The 23,111-nt window shown below is 49.5% G+C and overlaps 1 protein-coding gene across 1 annotated transcript; it reads left to right on the top strand.

Moving 5' to 3' along the window:
• The first annotated feature begins 427 nt into the window (after window positions 1-427).
• Window positions 428-17,732, top strand: EXOSC1 (exosome component 1). The gene is made up of 8 exons (XM_063962344.1): window positions 428-535; window positions 941-1,056; window positions 1,272-1,346; window positions 1,932-2,020; window positions 15,625-15,658; window positions 16,037-16,087; window positions 16,694-16,778; window positions 16,893-17,732. Exons 1-8 carry the CDS (start codon window positions 442-444, stop codon window positions 16,997-16,999), a joined length of 651 nt encoding a protein of 216 aa, XP_063818414.1. The 5' UTR covers window positions 428-441; the 3' UTR covers window positions 17,000-17,732.
• Window positions 17,733-23,111: the final 5,379 nt, after the last annotated feature.

The following is a 23,111-nucleotide window of genomic DNA, read 5'->3' as shown; positions in this document are numbered from 1 at the left end:
AGCTCCTGAAATGCACCCAGTCTCCACTGGGCACAGTATCAAACTGAGGTCTGGAGGAGGGGCATAGAGGGAGGAGCCAGTGCACACCCAGAGTCAAAGTCTTTCTTAAAGTGCCCATGTCTCCTGCGGAGCCCGTCTATCCCCATGGTCCTTACGGAGTCCCCAGCATCCTCTAGGACGTTAGAGAAATACAGTTGTAGTTGCTCATCTTTGCCGACATACAACGCTGAGAGACTTCACCAATGAAATGTTAACGCAGAATACACTGAATATAATGTATAAAGATAATCCCCAGTGATAATTTAGTATATCAGAGCAGACTCCTTCCCGAGTCAAAGATGGCGGCTGCGGGCTACCGCACTACACGCTGCTGTGCGCATCCTTTACGTCACTGATCCAATAGCTTGCGGGCATGTTGCTCACGTGACCCCGCAAAGGCCAATGGTAAGTGCTACTTGCAGACATAGTGGTTGCTGGCAGAGTGAAGCTAGCTCACGCATGTTGGCCATGGCTCCGGGAAGGTACAGTGTTCCTGGTGAGTATGGGGGCATCTGTAGCCTGGGTACTGTGTGGGCAGCAGGGGTGTCAGCCCAACAGGGCCGATGAGTGTATAGATAGAGAAACTGTATTATAGTTTGAATGTGGAAGCCTAGGAGGCATGCTGGGACTGGTAGTTCATCAGCTGTGTGGCTGCAGCATCTTTCCTTCAGCAGGATTGGCGTCTAGTCCCCTGATTCTGGTGTGTGTGTGTGTATATATATATATATATATATATATATATATATATATATATATATATATATATATATATATATATATATACACATACATACACACACACACACACACACTCTCTCTCCCTCTTTGTGTGTAATAAGCCTTATAATGTATTCTATAACCCCCATATATAATGTGTGTAATATGTGATTAATGTCCCCAGGGGAAAGGCTGTGCAGCCTGGAGGACTGTGCACCAGGATTTGGGACCTACTGCAAACATGGCTACATCTTTGCCTCGCTGTCCGGACACGTTATAAAGAAGACTGACAATGGCCTGGTAAGCTCTATCCTGCAGGCAGAAGGTTCTGTATAATAATGGTGACCTTCTATAATGTTATAATCCATGCTGATTGCATCGTGTAAGGATCCTGTTTGCAGATCTGCATGTATTGCGTCTTAATGCGGATAAAGTGCTGTAGCGCCGGTAGAAGTGAAGACCGCCATTCATTCATGGTTTGGTCACTCAGTCTCCTCCCTGATGTTTCTCTATAGATGCCGGTGATCTCTGTAGTGAGAGACACTGACTCTCACCTTCTGCCAGATGTGGGCGCTGTGGTCACCTGTAAGGTAAGGGTTTTATTGGTCTCATTATTTTTATATGTTTCCTTTTTACCAACTGTTATGTAGACAAGTGATTGGATACTGATGGCAAATAGATCAGCGAGATTGTATTTGTGTCAGTACTTTGTAGGGCCACCACGTGCAGTAATTACTGCAGACACCCTTCTTGGCAAACTGTCCACAAGTACCTGGACAACAGTAGGTGGTATGTTATGCCACTCTGCGGAATTTTCTGTATACCAGTCCAGCGTCGCCATGGAAACATGACGTTGCGCAGCCTACGATGATCCTCTTTTCAAACTCTGCTTGCCTTCCGGCAAGCTTTTTCACTTGCGCTGGGGGGGGGGTTTCAGGGGTCCAATCACCTTTGTCTACATAGTGTACTATCAACTCTGATAGCTCAACCCTATTATAATGTTTATGAATATTTTCATGGTTACATAGTAGATGCTATCCCAGTGGCATTTGGCGAATGCTTTTTCTCTCTCCCACATCCCCGACCCTTTCATTGCAAATATCTAATACGGCCATCATGGCGAACAGGCCGTAGGCTGCACACCCCTAATTTTTCTCACTTTTTCTGAAATCTAGGTGATGAGCATAAACTCGCGGTTTGCTAAAGTGCAGATTATGTACATTGGCTCAACCCCGCTGAAGAACACATTTAGGGGCACAATCAGGTAACTCTCATTCCCGTTACCATACAGACACAAGTTACAGTTACTTTGTGGTTATTCTATGTAAACGTTCCCCTACCATGCAGAATATAGCTATATATGTATAGAAGTGAGTTAGTCTGTTGTCCTGCAGATGTTCTCCACATTTACCTTACTGCTTACAGAAAACTGCAACCTGACTTCTAAGTGATAGCGCAGCACGCAGAATATGATGTTACCTGATCTCATTCTGCGTGCTGTGCTGTGTTGTGTTATTAGCTCAGTATGTAGAACTATTAACAATTTAGGTTGGGGAGGGTCAGTCTGTCTCTTCCTAGTATGTACACTATACATTATTGAGCGAAGGTTGTGAATCTTGTTTGTGAACACGCATGTAGTTGCATGCTATCTGTCTGCACATTTCTGGATGGTCACCGAAGAACAGACCATCCTAAATATTCTCTTGTACTTGGTATCAAAGACTGCCCCTAAACGTTCTACTGCATAGAGGCCCCATTTATCAAGCCTTGGAGAGTGATAAACAGCACTGTGATAAAGTACCAGCCAATCCGCTCCTAACTGTCATTTTCCAAACACAGCCTGTAACATGACAGTTAGGAGCTGATTGGCTGGTACTTTATCACCGTGCTATTTATCACTCTCCAAGGGTTGATAAATGGGGACCTTACTTTTTCATTAAATGAGCATTTTTGAATGAGCATTTTGCAGTGGTTGGGCAGAGGCTTGATGTTGGGGGAACTGGGTCTTTTTGTACTAGTTGGGCAGAGGCTTGATGTTGGGAGAACTGGGTCTTTTTGTACCAGTTAGGCAGAGACTTGATGCTGGGGGAACTGGGTTTTTTGTACCAGTTGGGCAGAGGCTTGATGTTGGGAGAACTGGGTCTTTTTGTACCAGTTGAGCAGAGACTTGATGCTGGGGGAACTGGGTGGTTTGTACCAGTTGGGCAGTGGCTTGATGCTGGGGGAACAGGGTCCTTTGTACCAGTTGGGCAGAGGCTTGATGTTGGGAACTGGGTGGTTTGTACCAGTTGGGCAGTGGCTTGATGCTAGGGGAACAGGGTCCTTTATACCAGTTGGACACAGGCTTGATGTTGGGGGAACTGGGTGTTGTGTACCAGTTGGGCAGTGGCTTGATGCCGGGGGAACAGGGTCCTTTGTACCAGTTGGGCAGTGGCTTGATGCCGGGGGAACAGGGTCCTTTGTACCAGTTGGGCAGAGGCTTTATGTTGGGGGAACTGGGTCTTTTTGTACCAGTTGGGCAGAGGCTTGATGTTGGGAGAACTGGGTCTTTTTGTACCAGTTGGGCAGAGGCTTGATGTTTGGGGAATTGGGTGGTTTGTACCAGTTGGGCAGAGGCTTGATGTTGGGAGAACTGGGTCCTTTGTACCAGTTGGGCAGAGGCTTGATGTTGGGGGAACTGGGTCTTTTGTACCATTTGGGCAGGGGCTTGATGTTGGGGGAACTGGGTCTTTTGTACTAGTTGGGCGGAGGCTTGATGTTGGGAGAACTGGGTCTTTTGTACCAGTTGGGCAGAGGCTTGATGTTGATGTTGGGTCTTTCTCTAAAGTCCTAGTGGATGCTGGGAACTCCGAAAGGACCATGGGGAATAGCGGCTCCGCAGGAGACTGGGCACAACTAAAAGAAAGCTTTTAGACTACCTGGTGTGCACTGGCTACTCCCACTATGACCCTCCTCCAAGCCTCAGTTAGATTTCTGTGCCCGGCTGAGCTGGATGCACACTAGGGGCTCTCCTGAGCTCCTAGAAAGAAAGTTTATTTTAGGTTTTTTATTTTACAGTGAGACCTGCTGGCAACAGGCTCACTGCATCGAGGGACTAAGGGGAGAAGAAGCGAACCTACCTGCTTGCAGCTAGCTTGGGCTTCTTAGGCTACTGGACACCATTGGCTCCAGAGGGATCGACCGCATGGAACTGGCCTTGGTGTTCGTTCCTGGAGCCGCGCCGCCGTCCCCCTTACAGAGCCAGAAGCAAGAAGAGGTCCGGAAAATCGGCGGCAGAAGACATCAGTCTTCACCAAGGTAGCGCACAGCACTGCAGCTGTGCGCCATTGCTCCTCATGCACACTTCACACTCCGGTCACTGAGGGTGCAGGGCGCTGGGGGGGGTGCCCTGAGCAGCAATAAAAACACCTTGGCTTGCAAATATATCACAATATATAGCCCCAGAGGCTATATATGTGATAAATACCCCTGCCAGAATCCATAAAAAAGCGGGAGAAAAGTCCGCGAAAAAGGGGCGGGGCTATCTCCTTCAGCACACTGGCGCCATTTTCTCTTCACAGTGCAGCTGGAAGACAGCTCCCCAGGCTCTCCCCTGTAGTTTGCAGGCTCAAAGGGTTAAAAAGAGAGGGGGGGCACTTAATTTAGGCGCAATATTGTATATACAAGCAGCTATTGGGAAAAATTCACTCAATATAGTGTTAATCCCTAAATTATATAGCGCTCTGGTGTGTGCTGGCATACTCTCTCTCTGTCTCCCCAAAGGGCTGTGTGGGGTCCTGTCCTCAGTCAGAGCATTCCCTGTGTGTGTGCGGTGTGTCGGTACGCCTGTGTCGACACGTTTGATGAGGAGGCTTATGTGATGGCAGAGCAGATGCCGATAAATGTGATGTCGCCCCCTGTAGGGCCGACACCAGAGTGGATGGATAGGTGGAAGGTATAAACCGACAGTGTCAACTCCTTACATAAAAGGCTGGATGACGTAACAGCTATGGGACAGCCGGCTTCTCAGCCCGCGCCTGCCCAGGCGTCTCAAAGGCCATCAGGGGCTCAAAAACGCCCGCTCCCTCAGATGGCAGACACAGATGTCGACACGGAGTCTGACTCCAGTGTCGACGAGGTTGAGACATATACACAATCCACTAGGAACATCCGTTACATGATCCCGGCAATAAAAAATGTGTTACACATTTCTGACATTAACCCAAGTACCACTAAAAAAGTGTTTTATGTTTGGGGAGAAAAAGCAGGCAGTGTTTTGTTCCCCCATCAAATGAGTGAATGAAGTGTGAAAAAGCGTGGGTTCCCCCGATAAGAAACTGGTAATTTCTAAAAAGTTACTGATGGCGTACCCTTTCCCGCCAGAGGATAAGTTACGCTGGGAGATTTCCCCTAGGGTGGATAAGGCGCTCACACGTTTGTCAAAAAAGGTGGCACTGCCGTCTTAGGATACGGCCACTTTGTAGGTACCTGCTGATAAAAAGCAGGAGGCTATCCTGAAGTCTGTATTTAAACACTCAGGTACTAGATTGAGACCTGCAGATAGTGCTGCTGCAGCGTGGTCTGTAACCCTGTCAAACAGGGATACTATTTTGCGAACATAAGACGTCGTCTTATATATGAGGGATGCACAGAGGGATATTTTGCCGGCTGGCATCCAGAATTAATGCAATGTCCATTCTGTCAGGAGGGTATTAGAGACCCGACACTGGACAGGTGATGCTGACTTTAAAAGGCACATAGAGCCTTATAAGGGTGAGGAATTGTTTGGGGATGGTCTCTGGGACCTCGTATCCACAGCAACAGCCGGGAAGAAATTTTTTTTACCTCAGGTTTCCTCACAGCCTAAGAAAGCACTGTATTATCAGGTACAGTCCTTTCGGCTTCAGAAAAGCAAGCGGGTCAAAGGCGCTTCCTTTCTGCACAGAGACGGGGGAAGAGGGAAAAAGCTGCACCAGTCAGCCAGTTCCCAGAATCAAAATTCTTCCCCCGCTTCCTCTGAGTCCACCGCATGACGCGGGGGCTCCACAGGCGTAGCCAGGTACGGTGGGGGGCCGCCTCAAAAATTTCAGCGATCAGTGGGCTCGCTCACAGGTGGATCCCTGGATCCTTCAAGTAGTATCTCAGGGGTACAAGCTGGAATTCGAGGCGTCTCCCCCCTGCCGTTTCCTCAAATCTGCCTTGCCGACAACTCCCTCAGGCAGGGAGGCTGTGCTAGAGGCAATTCACAAGCTGTATTCCCAGCAGGTGATAGTCAAGGTGCCCCTACTTCAACAAGGACGTGGTTACTATTCCACACTGTTTGTGGTACCGAAACCGGATGGTTCGGTGAGACCCATTTGAAATTTGAAATCCTTGAACACATACATAAAAAAATTCAAGTTCAAGATGGAATCGCTAAGGGCGGTTATTGCAAGCCTGGAGGAGGGGGATTACATGGTATCCCTGGACATCAAGGATGCTTACCTACATGTCCCCATTTACCATCCTCACCAGGAGTACCTCAGATTTGGGGTACAGGTTTGCCATTACCAATTCCAAACACTGCCGTTTGGACTGTCCACGGCACCGAGGGTCTTTACCAAGGTAATGGCAGAAATGATGATACTCCTTCGAAAAAAGGGAGTTTTAATTATCCCGTACTTGGACGATCTCCTTATAAAGGCGAGGTCCAAGGAGCAGTTGTTGGTCGGAGTAGCACTATCTCGGGAAGTGCTACAACAGCACGGATGGATTCTATACATTCCAAAGTCACAGCTGGTTCCTACCACACGCCTACTGTTCCTGGGGATGGTTCTGGACACAGAACAGAAAAAAGTGTTTCTCCCGCAGGAGAAAGCCAAGGAGCTGTCATCTCTAGTCAGAGACCTCCTGAAACCAAAACAGGTATCTGTGCATCACTGCACACGAGTCCTGGGAAAAATGGTAGCTTCTTACGAAGCAAAATTCCATTCGGCAGGTTCCATGCAAGAACCTTTCAGTGGGACCTCTTGGACAAGTGGTCGGGATCGCATCTTCAGATGCATCGGCTGATAACCCTGTCTCCAAGGACCAGGGTATCTCTACTGTGGTGGCTGCAGAGTGCTCATCTTCAAGAGGGCCGCAGATTCGGCATACAGGACTGGGTCCTGGTAACCACGGATGCCAGCCTTCGAGGCTGGGGGGCAGTCACACAGGGAAGAAATTTCCAAGGACTTTGGTCAAGTCAGGAGTCGTCCCTACATAAATATTCTGGAACTGAGGGCCATTTGCAATGCCCTAAGTCTGGCAAGGCCTCTGCTTCAAAACCAGCCGGTACTGATCCAATCAGACAACATCACGGCAGTCGCCCATGTAAATCGACAGGGCGGCACAAGAAGCAGGATGGCGATGGCAGAAGCCACAAGGATTCTCCGATGGGCGGAAAATCACGTCTTAGCACTGTCAGCAGTGTTCATTCCGGGAGTGGACAACTGGGAAGCAGACTTCCTCAGCAGATGCGACCTACACCCGGGAGAGTGGGGACTTCATCCAGAAGTCTTCCAGCTGTTGGTAAACCGTTGGGAAAGGCCACAGGTGGACATGATGACGTCCCGCCTAAACAAAAAACTAGATATTGCGCCAGGTCAAGGGACCCTCAGGCAATAGCTGTGGACGCTCTAGTGACACCGTGGGTGTACCAGTCGGTTTATGTATTCCCTCCTCTGCCTCTCATACCAAAGGTACTGAGAATAATAAGAAAACGAGGAGTAAGAACGATACTCGTGGTTCCGGATGGGCCAAGAAGAGCTTGGTACCCAGAACTTCAAGAAATGATATTGTCATGACTAAGGTTTTGTGAACCCGGTGTTAGTGAAGTCTGTGCAGGCGACTGGAGGATTATATGAATACTACCACTGACCTGGTTTGGGACTGTTGTGGACTCTGGGTTTCTTCCGGTGACTGGGAAGAGGAACCGCAGCAGAGATGGCCGAATCTAGGTTCTCCTCATGCAGGATTAGGTCGGCAGACAGGAGGCATGCTGAAGGTCTCCTGAAAGACAGAACTGGAAAGGCACTGATGAATCAGTGAAGAATACCAGGTATAATTGTGCTAAAGGGCACGGGGTGCTTGGAGACACTGAGGTGCTTGCGGACACTGAGGTGCTTGCGGACACTGAGGTGCTTGCGGACACTGAGGTGCTTGCGGACACTGAGGTGCTTGCGGACACTGAGGTGCTTGCGGACACTGAGGTGCTTGCGGACACTGAGGTGCTTGCGGACACTGAGGTACGTGGAGGCACTGAGGTACGTGGAGGCACTGGGGTGCGTAGAGGCACTGGGGTGCGTAGAGACACGGGTGCGTAGAGACACGGAGGTGCTGGAAGCACGGAGGTACTGAGGCACGGAGGTACTGAGGCACGGAGGTGCTGAGGCACGGAGGTGCTGAGGCACGGAGGTGCTGAGGCACGGAGGTGCTGAGGCACGGAGGTGCTGAGGCACGGAGGTACTGAGGCACGGAGGTACTGAGGCACGGAGGTACGGAGATGCTGAGTCACGGAGGTACTGAGGCACTGAGGGGCTGAGGCACGGAGGGGCTGAGGCACGGAGGTGCTGAGGCACGGAGGTGCTGAGGCACGGAGGTGCTGAGGCACGGAGGTGCTGAGGCACGGAGGTGCTGAGGCACGGAGGTGCTGAGGCACGGAGGTGCTGAGGCACGGAGGTACTGAGGCACGGAGATGCTGGAAGCACGGAGGTGCTGAGGCACGGAGATGCTGAGGCACGGAGATGCTGGAAGCACGGAGATGCTGGAAGCACGGAGATGCTGAGCCCTGGAGATCCCAACTACAACAGTAGTAAAACTGAAACACGACAGCTGTGGTTTTCAGTGGAGAACACGGAATTCAGTACTGTGCCTTTAAGACGAAACATTGCAGCTGTACCTTTACATTGAGACTCAGGGAAATGGTGAAATCAAATGGCAACACACAAGTAAACCAAACGGTAACAAGGGAACAGAGTTTCCACAGGAACTTAGGTACAAAGGTTACCTTTAGGGAGCTCAGCTTAAGACCCACACAAGGCTGTATGTGACACAAGGAACTGGCCCAGATTCCAGCTCAGCCTCCTGATTTATACTTCCTGGTCCTTGATGATTGGTGGGCAGGATTAGGTGATGTCACTGTCATGTGACTACTCTAGCCAAGGCTGTGATGTAGAATGAGGCCTAGCAGGCCAAGAGAACACTGAAGCCTGGACTTCTGCAAAACACAGGATGCTTGCTTTTAGATTACTGAATTCAGCCTCACACAGGAGATCACCACAGGTGGAGCTGATTACCTATTACCTCTCAGGCAGAGAACTCAGGAAAACTGACAAGCTGTTTAACTCCGTGAGTGAAAAGACACAGGATCCAGGACAGATGGCAGGGGTAAGTCACCAAATATAAAACCTACAGTCAGGATTGTGACAGTATCCCCCTCTTCAAGGGTGGACTCCGGACACCCATCTTGAATCTTAGAGGAACTTGAGAAATTCATACAGAAGAATTTAGGACCTTCGTTGATGCAGATTCCAAAGGTTTAGGACTAAATTCTTTAACTACAGCGTTACTGAAAGTCTGTAAGTCATGGAACACAGGATCATTACTCTCAAAGAGCATGTTGGCCCACTCCAAAGCTCTTCCTCTGAATGCCAGGAACAGATATCGAGTAACGTTGGAAAGAGTTACTGCACCTGAAGGATCAGACTCCATCCGAGAGAGAAATTGTTCAACCAGAGCGGCATATTGCAATAAATCTCCATCAAAGTAAATAGGTGGAAAACCATCAGACGAAAGCTTAGAGGATGAAACTGAGGAAAGCTTTGGCTGGACGAGTAGGACTGGATTGGATCCGAGGATACTTGAATTGGCTGGAGCCAAAGGAGACGGACCAGGCTGGTCCTGGAGTATTGCTGGACCGGCTGGAACCGGGACGGACTGACCAGGCGGAGCCTGGAGTATTGATGGACCGGCTGGAACCGGAACGGACTGGCCAAGCTGGGCCTGGAGTATTGCTGGACCGGCTGGAACCGGGACGGACTGACCAGGCGGAGCCTGGAGTATTGATGGACCGGCTGGAACCGGGACGGACTGACCAGGCAGGGCCTGGAGTATTGCTGGACCGGCTGGAACCGGGACGGGCTGAGCCCTTTCTTCACAGGGCTGGGCCTGGAGTATTGCTGGACCGGCTGGAACCGGGACGGACTGACCAGGCAGGGCCTGGAGTATTGCTGGACCGGCTGGAACCGGGACGGGCTGAGCCCTTTCTTCACAGGGCTGGGCTGAGGCAAGAGCCCCCACTTCATGGGGCTGGGCTGAGGCAAGAGCCCCCACTCCACGGGGCCGGGCTGAGGCAAGAGCCCCCTCTTCACGGGGCTGGGCAGCACTCTGTAGAATCTCTGGCTGGGCAGCACTCTGTAGAATCTCTGGCTGGGCAGCACTCTGTAGAATCTCTGGCTGGGCAGCACTCTGTAGAATCTCTGGCTGGGCAGCACTCTGTAGAATCTCTGGCTGGGCAGCACTCTGTAGAATCTCTGGCTGGGCAGCACTCTGTAGAATCTCTGGCTGGGCAGCACTCTGTAGAATCTCTGGCTGGGCAGCACTCTGTAGACTCACTGGCTGGGCAGCACTCTGTAGACTCACTGGCTGGGCAGCACTCTGAAGACTCTCTGGGGCTGGGCGCTCTGAACCCCTCACTGGGGCTGGACGCTCTGAAGACGCCCCTCCTGGGGCTGGACGCTCTGAAGACGCCCCTCCTGGGGCTGTGGACACGGACTCCTCTGTGACTGTAAATGGCTTGAACATTCTTCTCTGGACACCCAACTTGGGATAAGGTCTTTTAACCACCGGACCCCAGTCATAAATTTGAGTCTCTCTCAGAAGAGTAGCCTTCTTGATACCCCCGTCAGCAGCAGAAGGATCGGATACTGTGGATGACTTATAGTCATGAGCACTATGATACTGAGATTTGTCACTATTACCTGGCTTGCGAAGAATGCAGTCTTTAACAAAATGACCAGAATTTCCACAGTAAAGACAGAGATGTAGCTCCTTACGCCGCTGACGTTCAGCTTCAGAGAGCTTGGGCCGTGGATAGCTCTGATGAAAAACTTTCCCTTGCGCAGAGGAAGAGACTCTATTAACTGGATGGGACAAAACAGGATCAACAACGTTGGTAGTATTCCTGAGGAGATCAGGCATCACAGAGAGAATACTAGGCAAAAGTTCTTGTAACTGTAGTAACATCTGGTAGAAAATCTGCAGTTGGTCAGGAGTCTTAGAGCAGAAGGTCATAGAATCTCTGGAGGACGAATTCCGCTGCAGACACTGTGCCAATCGATGCTGAGTCGACTCCAGACCTTCCAAGCGTCCTGCAATATTGCTTAGGAGGTCATGCGTCAGACAAACACTTTCGGCCGGGTCCATGTGGCCAGTTCCTACTGTCATGACTAAGGTTTTGTGAACCCGGTGTTAGTGAAGTCTGTGCAGGCGACTGGAGGATTATATGAATACTACCACTGACCTGGTTTGGGACTGTTGTGGACTCTGGGTTTCTTCCGGTGACTGGGAAGAGGAACCGCAGCAGAGATGGCCGAATCTAGGTTCTCCTCATGCAGGATTAGGTCGGCAGACAGGAGGCATGCTGAAGGTCTCCTGAAAGACAGAACTGGAAAGGCACTGATGAATCAGTGAAGAATACCAGGTATAATTGTGCTAAAGGGCACGGGGTGCTTGGAGACACTGAGGTGCTTGCGGACACTGAGGTGCTTGCGGACACTGAGGTGCTTGCGGACACTGAGGTGCTTGCAGGCACTGAGGTACGTGGAGGCACTGAGGTACGTGGAGGCACTGAGGTACGTGGAGGCACTGAGGTACGTGGAGGCACTGAGGTACGTGGAGGCACTGAGGTACGTGGAGGCACTGAGGTACGTGGAGGCACTGGGGTGCGTAGAGGCACTGGGGTGCGTAGAGGCACTGGGGTGCGTAGAGGCACTGGGGTGCGTAGAGACACTGGGGTGCTGAGGCACGGAGGTGCTGGAAGCACGGAGATGCTGAGGCACGGAGGTACTGAGGCACGGAGGTACTGAGGCACGGAGGTGCTGGAAGCACGGAGGTGCTGGAAGCACGGAGGTGCTGAGGCACGGAGGTACTGAGGCACGGAGGTACTGAGGCACGGAGGTACGGAGATGCTGAGTCACGGAGGTACTGAGGGGCTGAGGCACGGAGATGCTGAGGCACGGAGGTACCGAGGCACGGAGGTACCGAGGCACGGAGGTACCGAGGCACGGAGGTACCGAGGCACGGAGGTACCGAGGCACGGAGGTACCGAGGCACGGAGGTGCTGTGGCACGGAGGTGCTGAGGCACGGAGGTACTGAGGAGGCACAGAGATGCTGGAAGCACGGAGGTGCTGAGGCACGGAGATGCTGAGGCACGGAGATGCTGGAAGCACGGAGATGCTGGAAGCACGGAGATGCTGAGCCCTGGAGATCCCAACTACAACAGTAGTAAAACTGAAACACGACAGCTGTGGTTTTCAGTGGAGAACACTGAATTCAGTACTGTGCCTTTAAGACGAAACATTGCAGCTGTACCTTTACATTGAGACTCAGGGAAATGGTGAAATCAAATGGCAACACACAAGTAAACCAAACGGTAACAAGGGAACAGAGTTTCCACAGGAACTTGGGTACAAAGGTTACCTTTAGGGAGCTCAGCTTAAGACCCACACAAGGCTGTATGTGACACAAGGAACTGGCCCAGATTCCAGCTCAGCCTCCTGATTTATACTTCCTGGTCCTTGATGATTGGTGGGCAGGATTAGGTGATGTCACTGTCATGTGACTACTCTAGCCAAGGCTGTGATGTAGAATGAGGCCTAGCAGGCCAAGAGAACACTGAAGCCTGGACTTCTGCAAAACACAGGATGCTTGCTTTTAGATTACTGAATTCAGCCTCACACAGGAGATCACCACAGGTGGAGCTGATTACCTATTACCTCTCAGGCAGAGAACTCAGGAAAACTGACAAGCTGTTTAACTCCGTGAGTGAAAAGACACAGGATCCAGGACAGATGGCAGGGGTAAGTCACCAAATATAAAACCTACAGTCAGGATTGTGACAGATATCAGAGGACCCATGGCCTCTACCGCTCAGACAGGATCTGCTACAGCAGGGGCCCTGTCTGTTCCAAGACTTACCGCGGCTGCGTTTGACGGCATGGCGGTTGAATTCCGGATCCTAAAGGAAAAGGGCATTCCGGAGGAAGTCATTCCTACGCTGATAAAAGCCAGGAAAGAAGTAACCGCAAACCATTATCACCGTATTTGGCGAAAATATGTTGCGTGGTGTGAGGCCAGGAAGGCCCCAACAGAGGAATTTCAGCTGGGTCGTTTTCTGCACTTCCTACAGTCAGGAGTGACTATGGGCCTAAACTTGGGTTCCATTAAGGTCCAGATTTCGGCTCTGTCGATTTTCTTCCAGAAAGAACTGGCTTCACTGCCTGGAGTTCAGACATTTGTAAAGGGAGTGCTACATATTCAGCCCCCCTTTTGTGCCTCCTGTGGCACCTTGGGATCTCAACGTGGTGTTGAGTTTCTTAAAATCACATTGGTTTGAGCCACTTAAAACTGTGGATTTGAAATATCTCACATGGAAAGTGGTCATGTTATTGGCCTTGGCTTCGGCCAGGCGTGTGTCAGAATTGGCGGCTTTGTCATGTAAAAGCCCTTATCTGATTTTCCATATGGATAGGGCAGAATTGAGGACTCGTCCCCAGTTTCTCCCTAAGGTGGTATCAGCTTTTCACTTGAACCAACCTATTGTAGTGCCTGCGGCTACTAGGGACTTGGAACATTCCAAGTTACTGGACGTAGTCAGGGCCTTAAACATTTATATTTCCAGGACGGCTGGAGTCAGGAAAACTGACTCGCTTTTTATCCTGTAGGCACCCATCAAAATAGGTGCTCCTGCTTCTAAGCAGACTATTGCTCGCTGAATTTGTAGCACAATTCAGCTGGAGCATTCTGCGGCTGGATTGCCGCATCCTAAATCAGTAACAGCCCATTCCACGAGGAAAGTGGGCTCATCTTGGGCGGCTGCCCGAGGGGTCTCGGCTTTACAACTTTGCCGAGCTGCAACTTGGTCAGGGGCAAACTCGTTTGCTAAATTCTACAAATTTGATACCCTGGCTGAGGAGGACCTTGAGTTCTCTCATTCGGTGCTGCAGAGTCATCCGCACTCTCCCGCCCGTTTGGGAGCTTTGGTATAATCCCCATGGTCCTTACGGAGTCCCCAGCATCCACTAGGACGTCAGAGAAAATAAGAATTTACTCACCGGTAATTCTATTTCTCGTAGTCCGTAGTGGATGCTGGGCGCCCATCCCAAGTGCGGATTGTCTGCAATACTTGCAAATAGTTATTGTTACACAAATCGGGTTGTTATTGCGAGCCATCTGTTCATATTAATACTTTAGTATTTCAATGGTGTGCTGCCCTAGGGTGGTCGGGCCTGAGCCGACTTTGTGGGGTCCAAGCCCTGGACTTATGCTTAGTTAGGGACCTCCAGCAATAGAGCAGCCGTGAAGTGGCCTGGAGGCTTATCATATCTTTTGCAAAACATATGTAACGAAGAGCTCTACATTTTCTATTATTACATAGTGTATACATATACAGTTCTTCTTACTAACAGCCAGCAGAGTGCGTGGGAAAAATCCCTTTTGTATTTCTTGTCTAGAGTAACCCCCTCCCGCAGCACCTGGGGATTGTTACCAGCTTGATTAGAGCAGTTTTCCACAATTTATTGCAGCTTTGGTATAATCCCCATGGTCCTTTCGGAGTTCCCAGCATCCACTAGGACGTTAGAGAAAATAAGATTTTACTCACCGGTAAATCTATTTCTCGTAGTCCGTAGTGGATGCTGGGCGCCCATCCCAAGTGCGGATTGTCTGCAATAATTGTACATAGTTATTGTTAACTAAAGGGTTATTGTTATGAGCCATCTGTTGAGAGGCTCAGTTATGTTTCATACTGTTAACTGGATATGGTATCACGAGTTATACGGTGTGATTGGTGTGGCTGGTATGGGTCTTACCCGGGATTCAAAATCCTTCCTTATTGTGTCAGCTCTTCCGGGCACAGTATCCTAACTGAGGCTTGGAGGAGGGTCATAGTGGGAGGAGCCAGTGCACACCAGGTAGTCTAAAAGCTTTCTTTTAGTTGTGCCCAGTCTCCTGCGGAGCCGCTATTCCCCATGGTCCTTTCGGAGTTCCCAGCATCCACTACGGACTACGAGAAATAGATTTACCGGTGAGTAAAATCTTATTTTTGTACCAGTTGGGCAGGGGCTTGATGTTGGGAGAACTGGGTCTTTTGTACCAGTTGGGCAGGGGCTTGATGTTGGGAGAACTGGGTATTTTGTACCAGTTGGGCAGGGGCTTGATGTTGGGGGAACTGGGTCTTTTGTACCAGTTGGGCAGAGGCTTGATGTTGGGGGAATTGGGTGTTTTTTACCAGTTGGGCAGAGGCTTGAAGTTGAGGGACAGAACATTTGGCACCGGTTGGGCAGCTTCCTGATGTTGCGGGAACAGGGCATGTTGTACAGCTTGGGCAGAGGATTCCTGCTGGAACTGAGGACTTCTAATACCAGATGTAAGTAATCTATACCTCACCAGCTGCTGTTGAACTAAACCTCCCAGCTACCTGCCAACCTCTGGCGTATACTAGGACTTGTAGGACGAAGAGGTTATAGTGCAAAGTTAATATTGTTGTAACATTACTGGCCTCCACAGCAGTGCTTGGACTTCTAGTTCCACACTTTGCCTTAGCTTGTATTATAAAGTATAGACAATTTTTATTTTTATGCCTCTTGTAGGAAAGAAGACATCCGAGCGACGGAGAAGGATAAGGTAATAGACTTACACACAGGTTCCCTGCGCTGAAGGTGCATGTGAGAGACACTTATAATACATATTGATGCTACTTTTCCTGAATCTTTACTGTGCCCCATATCCAAACCCTGGCTTATACTATGCTATATAACATCTGTCCTCTTTATTATCTGCCGGGGGTACATTAGCCAGATATTTCGGTCTTGAGGCTTATGTTGCACTTAATAGATGTAGGCAGATGGCAGTACATGCAAACGGGTTATGCAGTTGAGGTTATTCAGCGTATAACTTTTAGGGATATTGGGAGGATGACATTAGTAGCCGGTGTATTTGTTAGTTGTGTTTATGCTCAATAAAAGTTAATGTTACATCGTGATTTTAATTTATTTTTTGTAGGTTGAAGTATACAAAAGTTTTCGACCTGGAGACATTGTTATAGCAAAAGTTGTATCCTTTTGTGTTTGTGAAAGGAGAACTAGTGATTGCGAAATGTAACTTTTAGGAAATCTATTGGGGCAAAGAGGGTACGTAACGAAGTCAGAACAGGACTCGCTCCCTAGGACGTGGGGCAGACGGTTAAGAATCCCGCTGTTTCCTACAGGAAAGGTTACTAACAGCTGCACTACCTGGGTGTGATTGTTTTGGAGTGTGTGAAGGATAAAAGGATTGTGGGATCCAGTGGGCGGGGCTTCTGATGCTGAACAGCAGCTGGACGATAGCTAGGGCTGGTGGGACATAGCTAGTGTCAGTAAGCCATCTCGTGTGTGCAAATGTGCTGTTAAAACATTTGTAATGATTAAAGAAGCCAATCAGACCTAAAGGCTTATATTTAATGCGTGGGTGGGTGTGTGTGTGAGACTTGAGAGCAAACAACAAATGAGTGTTATTTACTAACAGGTGGTAAGTTACACGGTGCAGTGACCAGTAGCCAACAATTGGACCTTTTGCTTAAGCTGGTCTACCTAGCATTAGACTGGTGGAACTTATTGCTGAGTTGCGTCATTCTGCAGATGATACAGTTACTAGAGAGAGTTTCCTGAAATCACTCGTTAGATCTCTTTGGGGGACGCCCAATCCAATTACCTGCTGAGCACGGCGGAGAACGAGCTGGGAGTGGTGGTGGCACACAGTGAAGCAGGTGAGTAGAGCCTATCAATGATCTTAGCGCGTATCTTGTTGCTGTAATGATGCAGTCTTTCTCTTACATTATTTATCCGCTGCATTATTCATAAATAAATGTCTTGTTTTACAGGGGTGATTATGATACCCATCAGCTGGTGCGAGATGCAATGCCCAAAGACTCACATCAAGGAGCCACGGAAGGTGGCGCGCGTGCAACCTGAGTTTCTGCAAACTTAGTATTGAGAGGACATCCTCTGCAGCTGCAAAATGCTTTTTTACTGCTTATCCGTCAGGAGCCGATTCAATTCAGCGCGAGGTTCCGCTGCGCACCCTTCCATATGTTACTGCTGGTAAACGCACCTCTACATAAGCAATGCTACTCCCCTGTGAAACTGTACGGGATCCCGCGCTGAATTGGATCTCCTCCTTACAGTGAGCTGTTACCACTGTGTGGTTTGCGTCTTTAAAAGGAAACAAAAACAAAAACTTTATTTTTTATTTTTTATATTGTTTAGGAAACTATGGACATTTCATGTAGTCCTCTTTTTACGACAGAGGTGAGGAACCAGCAGCCTTCCAACTGTTGCACTACACATCCCAGCATGCCCTGCAACAGTTTTAGCATGGCCAAATAGCAAAACTGTAACAGGGCATGCTGGTGTGTGTAGTTCAACAACTGGCTTACGAGGACACCTATATATCTGCAGTTTTAGTTTTGTTTGTGAAATCTTAGTTACGCTGTTTGGAGAGCGGTTTTATTTTTAAGGGCAGAAGTTTTATTTTTTTCCCTCGCCATCCAGTGGCAGAAAATATAATGTTATTCTCCGCTTTTCAGAGACAAAATATTATTTTTTTTATGTAATGAGAAATTGGGCTTATTTGTATTTGTGCTCTAATTGTAACAAGGAAAGGATTTTACTGTGAATTGTTCCGCTGTTGTTGAATACAGTAAACTGTTCAATGACTTGAAGATTTTGTTGACTTTTGTCCAATGTCCTCACTGTGTGTTCAGTTTGGGTAAGGGGGGTTCCATAACTTGGTTATTGATGCAGAACATTGCTTAACGGCACGGCTCCTGGTATGCTGCGATTTGGGGCTCTTCTTACTCCTGCCGGCAGGATTTTTGTTCGTAGACAACGTGCTGCTTGTACGGCAAAGCCTGCTTCTGTAAGAGAGAGACGCCGTTGCTGCAGCCCTTGATTGCTTCTGTGTTCTGCCAGTGCTGTATACTTCTATTATGAAATAGATTGTTGCTGGCAGGTATGTCTGAGCATGCTCAGGTGGAACGCTGGATTCCAGGTATGTCATACTGTGCATCAATGTGTCATTGATGGAATTAGACTTTAATGAACTGAGACACGTTGATGAAAAATGGGGGTTTTCATGATTTTTAAAACCTTTTTCACAATTGTTATGCATGAAAAACACCCATTTCCTGTGTGCGAAATGCCGCAGACCTCTGTATTTTCATGGCCACATTCGCTGAAAAAAAAGAAAGCCTATTGCGGATTTGGCTTCGCCTGCCTGAGGCAACCAAAGCCTGTTCAACACCATCCGCTGGGAGACCCCTTAAGAGTCTATAAACGAAATGTCCACTATGCCCAAATTCATCCCTTCACATATCATCTCTCTCCCTTCCCCCCCCCCCCCCCCCCCCCCTCCGCCCCCTTCAATCCTATACCCGACTGACTGCTCCCGTTCCCTGATTGGTTTACTGCTGCTCACGGCCAAGTAATACATGGATACAGGCGCCAGTAGTTCCTTATGGAACATTAAGATTATACTGATTGAGCCCTGCAGTGCCAGGAGCTATAAGGGAGATCAGGTTCTATGGAGAGCGGGTGTGCCGTAGTTAAGCGTTTATAGAATCCTACACCTGAATGTGTTGAATGCTTTGGTAACCACACACAAAGTTGCAGGTGTGAGCCGTCATGTGATAGAATCAATGGGATAAATTTACTAAAGGTTCTAAAAATGAAAAGTGGTGATTTTGCCCATAGCAACCAATCATATTCTGTCTATCATTTTTCTAGGATGCAATAGAGAAATGATAGCAGAATTTGATTGGTTGCTATGGGCAAAATCACCACTCCTACTTTTTAGAACCTTTAGTAAATTTACCCCGTTGTCTGTAGGAGTGATCTATAGAGGGTTTGCGCTTCCTATGAAAGGTGGGTAAGGGAAGGTTATATTCAGGAGCGGTTCTTGGTGCGGGCAAGCAGTGCCTACGCCCATGGGCGCGGCCGCAGTCACCCCACAGGCGCCCGCCGCCTACCCGCTCCTCGGCTGCAGCAGACTCCGTGGGCTGTGTGGGCGTCCGCTGCAGCCGGCGCACCTGTCAGACGCTAGAGGTCATTATTGACCTCTAGTGTCTGTGCGGCGCTGCTATGGGAGAGACGTCATGACATCTCTCCCATAGAGAGGAGCCGTGGGTGGCCAGACGGAGCAGCAGCGGTCGGGAAGCAGGAGCGGGGCAGTGGTAAGTATTGTTGTTTTCTCTAACGTCCTAGTGGATGCTGGGAACTCCGAAAGGACCATGGGGAATAGCGGCTCCGCAGGAGACTGGGCACAACTAAAAGAAAGCTTTTAGACTACCTGGTGTGCACTGGCTCCTCCCACTATGACCCTCCTCCAAGCCTCAGTTAGATTTCTGTGCCCGGCTGAGCTGGATGCACACTAGGGGCTCTCCTGAGCTCTTAGAAAGAAAGTATATTTTAGTTTTTTTATTTTACAGTGAAACCTGCTGGCAACAGGCTCACTGCATCGAGGGACTAAGGGGAGAAGAAGCGAACCTACCTGCTTGCAGCTAGCTTGGGCTTCTTAGGCTACTGGACACCATTAGCTCCAGAGGGATCGACCGCATGGAACTGGCCTTGGTGTTCGTTCCCGGAGCCGCGCCGCCGTCCCCCTTACAGAAGCAAGAAGAGGTCCGGAAAATCGGCGGCAGAAGACATCAGTCTTCACCAAGGTAGCGCACAGCACTGCAGCTGTGCGCCATTGCTCCTCATGCACATTTCACACTCCGGTCACTGAGGGTGCAGGGCGCTGGGGGGGGGGGGGGCGCCCTGAGCAGCAATAAAAACACCTTGGCTGGCATATATATCACAATATATAGCCCCAGAGGCTATATATGTGATAAATACCCCTGCCAGAATCCATAAAAAAGCGGGAGAAAAGTCCGCGAAAAAGGTGCGGAGCTATCTCTCTCAGCACACTGGCGCCATTTTCTCTTCACAGTGCAACTGGAAGACAGCTCCCCAGGCTCTCCCCTGTAGTTTTCAGGCTCAAAGGGTTAAAAAGAGAGGGGGGGCACTAAATTTAGGCGCAATATTGTATATACAAGCAGCTATTGGGAAAAATTCACTCAATATAGTGTTAATCCCTAAATTATATAGCGCTCTGGTGTGTGCTGGCATACTCTCTCTCTGTCTCCCCAAAGGGCTGTGTGGGGTCCTGTCCTCAGTCAGAGCATTCCCTGTGTGTGTGCGGTGTGTCGGTACGGCTGTGTCGACACGTTTGATGAGGAGGCTTATGTGATGGCAGAGCAGATGCCGATAAATGTGATGTCGCCCCCTGTGGGGCCGACACCAGAGTGGATGGATAGGTGGAAGGTATAAACCGACAGTGTCAACTCCTTACATAAAAGGCTGGATGACGTAACAGCTATGGGACAGCCGGCTTCTCAGCCCGCGCCTGCCCAGGCGTCTCAAAGGCCATCAGGGGCTCAAAAACGCCCGCTCCCTCAGATGGCAGACACAGATGTCGACACGGAGTCTGACTCCAGTGTCGACGAGGTTGAGACATATACACAATCCACTAGGAACATCCGTTACATGATCCCGGCAATAAAAAATGTGTTACACATTTCTGACATTAACCCAAGTACCACTAAAAAAGTGTTTTATGTTTGGGGAGAAAAAGCAGGCAGTGTTTTGTTCCCCCATCAAATGAGTGAATGAAGTGTGAAAAAGCGTGGGTTCCCCCGATAAGAAACTGGTAATTTCTAAAAAGTTACTGATGGCGTACCCTTTCCCGCCAGAGAATAAGTTACGCTGGGAGATATCCCCTAGGGTGGATAAGGCGCTCACACGTTTGTCAAAAAAGGTGGCACTGCCGTCTTAGGATACGGCCACTTTGAAGGTACCTGCTGATAAAAAGCAGGAGGCTATCCTGAAGTCTGTATTTACACACTCAGGTACTAGACTGAGACCTGCAGATAGTGCTGCTGCAGCGTGGTCTGTAACCCTGTCAAACAGGGATACTATTTTGCGAACATAAGATGTCGTCTTATATATGAGGGATGCACAGAGGGATATTTTGCCGGCTGGCATCCAGAATTAATGCAATGTCCATTCTGTCAGGAGGGTATTAGAGACCCGACACTGGACAGGTGATGCTGACTTTAAAAGGCACATAGAGCCTTATAAGGGTGAGGAATTGTTTGGGGATGGTCTCTGGGACCTCGTATCCACAGCAACAGCTGGGAAGGAAAAAATTTTACCTCAGGTTTCCTCACAGCCTAAGAAAGCACTGTATTATCAGGTACAGTCCTTTCGGCTTCAGAAAAGCAAGCGGGTAAAAGGCGCTTCCTTTCTGCACAGAGACGAGGGAAGAGGGAAAAAGCTGCACCAGTCAGCCAGTTCCCAGAATCAAAATTCTTCCCCCGCTTCCTCTGAGTCCACCGCATGACGGGGGGGCTCCACAGGCGTAGCCAGGTACGGTGGGGGGCCGCCTCAAAAATTTCAGCGATCAGTGGGCTCGCTCACAGGTGGATCCCTGGATCCTTCAAGTAGTATCTCAGGGGTACAAGCTGGAATTCGAGGCGTCTCCCCCCCGCCGTTTCCTCAAATCTGCCTTGCCGACAACTCCCTCAGGCAGGGAGGCTGTGCTAGAGGCAATTCACAAGCTGTATTCCCAGCAGGTGATAGTCAAGGTGCCCCTACTTCAACAAGCACGGGGTTACTATTCCACACTGTTTGTGGTACTGAAACCGGACGGTTCGGTGAGACCCATTTTAAATTTGAAATCCTTGAACACATACATAAAAATGTCCAAGTTCAAGATGGAATCGCTCTGGGCGGTTATTGCAAGCCTGGAGGAGGGGGATTACATGGTATCCCTGGACATCAAGGAGGCTTACCTACATGTCCCCATTTACCATCCTCACCAGGAGTACCTCAGATTTGTGGTACAGGATTGCCATTACCAATTCCAAACACTGCCGTTTGGACTGTCCACGACACCGAGGGTCTTTACCAAGGTAATGGCAGAAATGATTATACTCCTTCGAAAAAGGAAGTTTTAATTATCCCGTACTTGGACGATCTCCTTATAAAGGCGAGGTCCAAGGAGCAGTTGTTGGTCGGAGTAGCACTATCTCGGGAAGTGCTACAACAGCACGGATGGATTCTATACATTCCAAAGTCACAGCTGGTTCCTACCTCACGCCTACTGTTCCTGGGGATGGTTCTGGACACAGAACAGAAAAAAGTGTTTCTCCCGCAGGAGAAAGCCAAGGAGCTGTCATCTCTAGTCAGAGACCTCCTGAAACCAAAACAGGTATCGGTGCATCACTGCACACGAGTCCTGGGAAAAATGGTAGCTTCTTACAAAGCTAAATTCCATACGGCAGGTTCCATGCAAGAACCTTTCAGTGGGACCTCTTGGACAAGTGGTCGGGATCGCATCTTCAGATGCATCGGCTGATAACCCTGTCTCCAAGGACCAGGGTATCTCTACTGTGGTGGCTGCAGAGTGCTCATCTTCAAGAGGGCCGCAGATTCGGCATACAGGACTGGGTCCTGGTAACCACGGATGCCAGCCTTCGAGGCTGGGGGGCAGTCACACAGGGAAAAAATTTCCAAGGACTTTGGTCAAGTCAGGAGTCGTCCCTACACATAAATATTCTGGAACTGAGAGCCATTTACAATGCCCTAAGTCTGGCAAGGCCTCTGCTTCAAAACCAGCCGGTACTGATCCAATCAGACAACATCACGGCAGTCGCTCGTGTAAACCGACAGGGCGGCACAAGAAGCAGGATGGCGATGGCAGAAGCCACAAGAATTCTCCGATGGGCGGAAAATCACGTCTTAGCACTGTCAGCAGTGTTCATTCCGGGAGTGGACAACTGGGAAGCAGACTTCCTCAGCAGACACGACCTACACCCGGGAGAGTGGGGACTTCATCCAGAAGTCTTCCAACTGTTGGTAAACCGTTGGGAAAGGCCACAGGTGGACATGATGGCGTCCCGCCTAAACAAAAAACTAGATATTGCGCCAGGTCAAGGGACCCTCAGGCAATAGCTGTGGACGCTCTAGTGACACCGTGGGTGTACCAGTCGGTTTATGTA

Source organism: Pseudophryne corroboree, chromosome 3 (assembly GCF_028390025.1).
Source record: "Pseudophryne corroboree isolate aPseCor3 chromosome 3, aPseCor3.hap2, whole genome shotgun sequence".
NCBI classification, from domain to species: Eukaryota; Metazoa; Chordata; class Amphibia; order Anura; family Myobatrachidae; genus Pseudophryne; species Pseudophryne corroboree.
The sequence above is the reverse complement of the archived record's forward strand: the minus strand, read 5'-3'. Positions and strand labels throughout refer to the sequence as shown.

Coding starts and splice junctions, on each gene's coding strand:
- EXOSC1 (XM_063962344.1), top strand. CDS start 442: ATGGTAAGTGCTACTTGCAGACATAGTGGTTGCTGGCAGAGTGAAGCT. Junction 16,088..16,693: donor ACATTGTTATAGCAAAAGTT/GTATCCTTTTGT, acceptor ATCACTCGTTAG/ATCTCTTTGGGGGACGCCCA. Junction 16,779..16,892: donor GGTGGCACACAGTGAAGCAG/GTGAGTAGAGCC, acceptor CTTGTTTTACAG/GGGTGATTATGATACCCATC.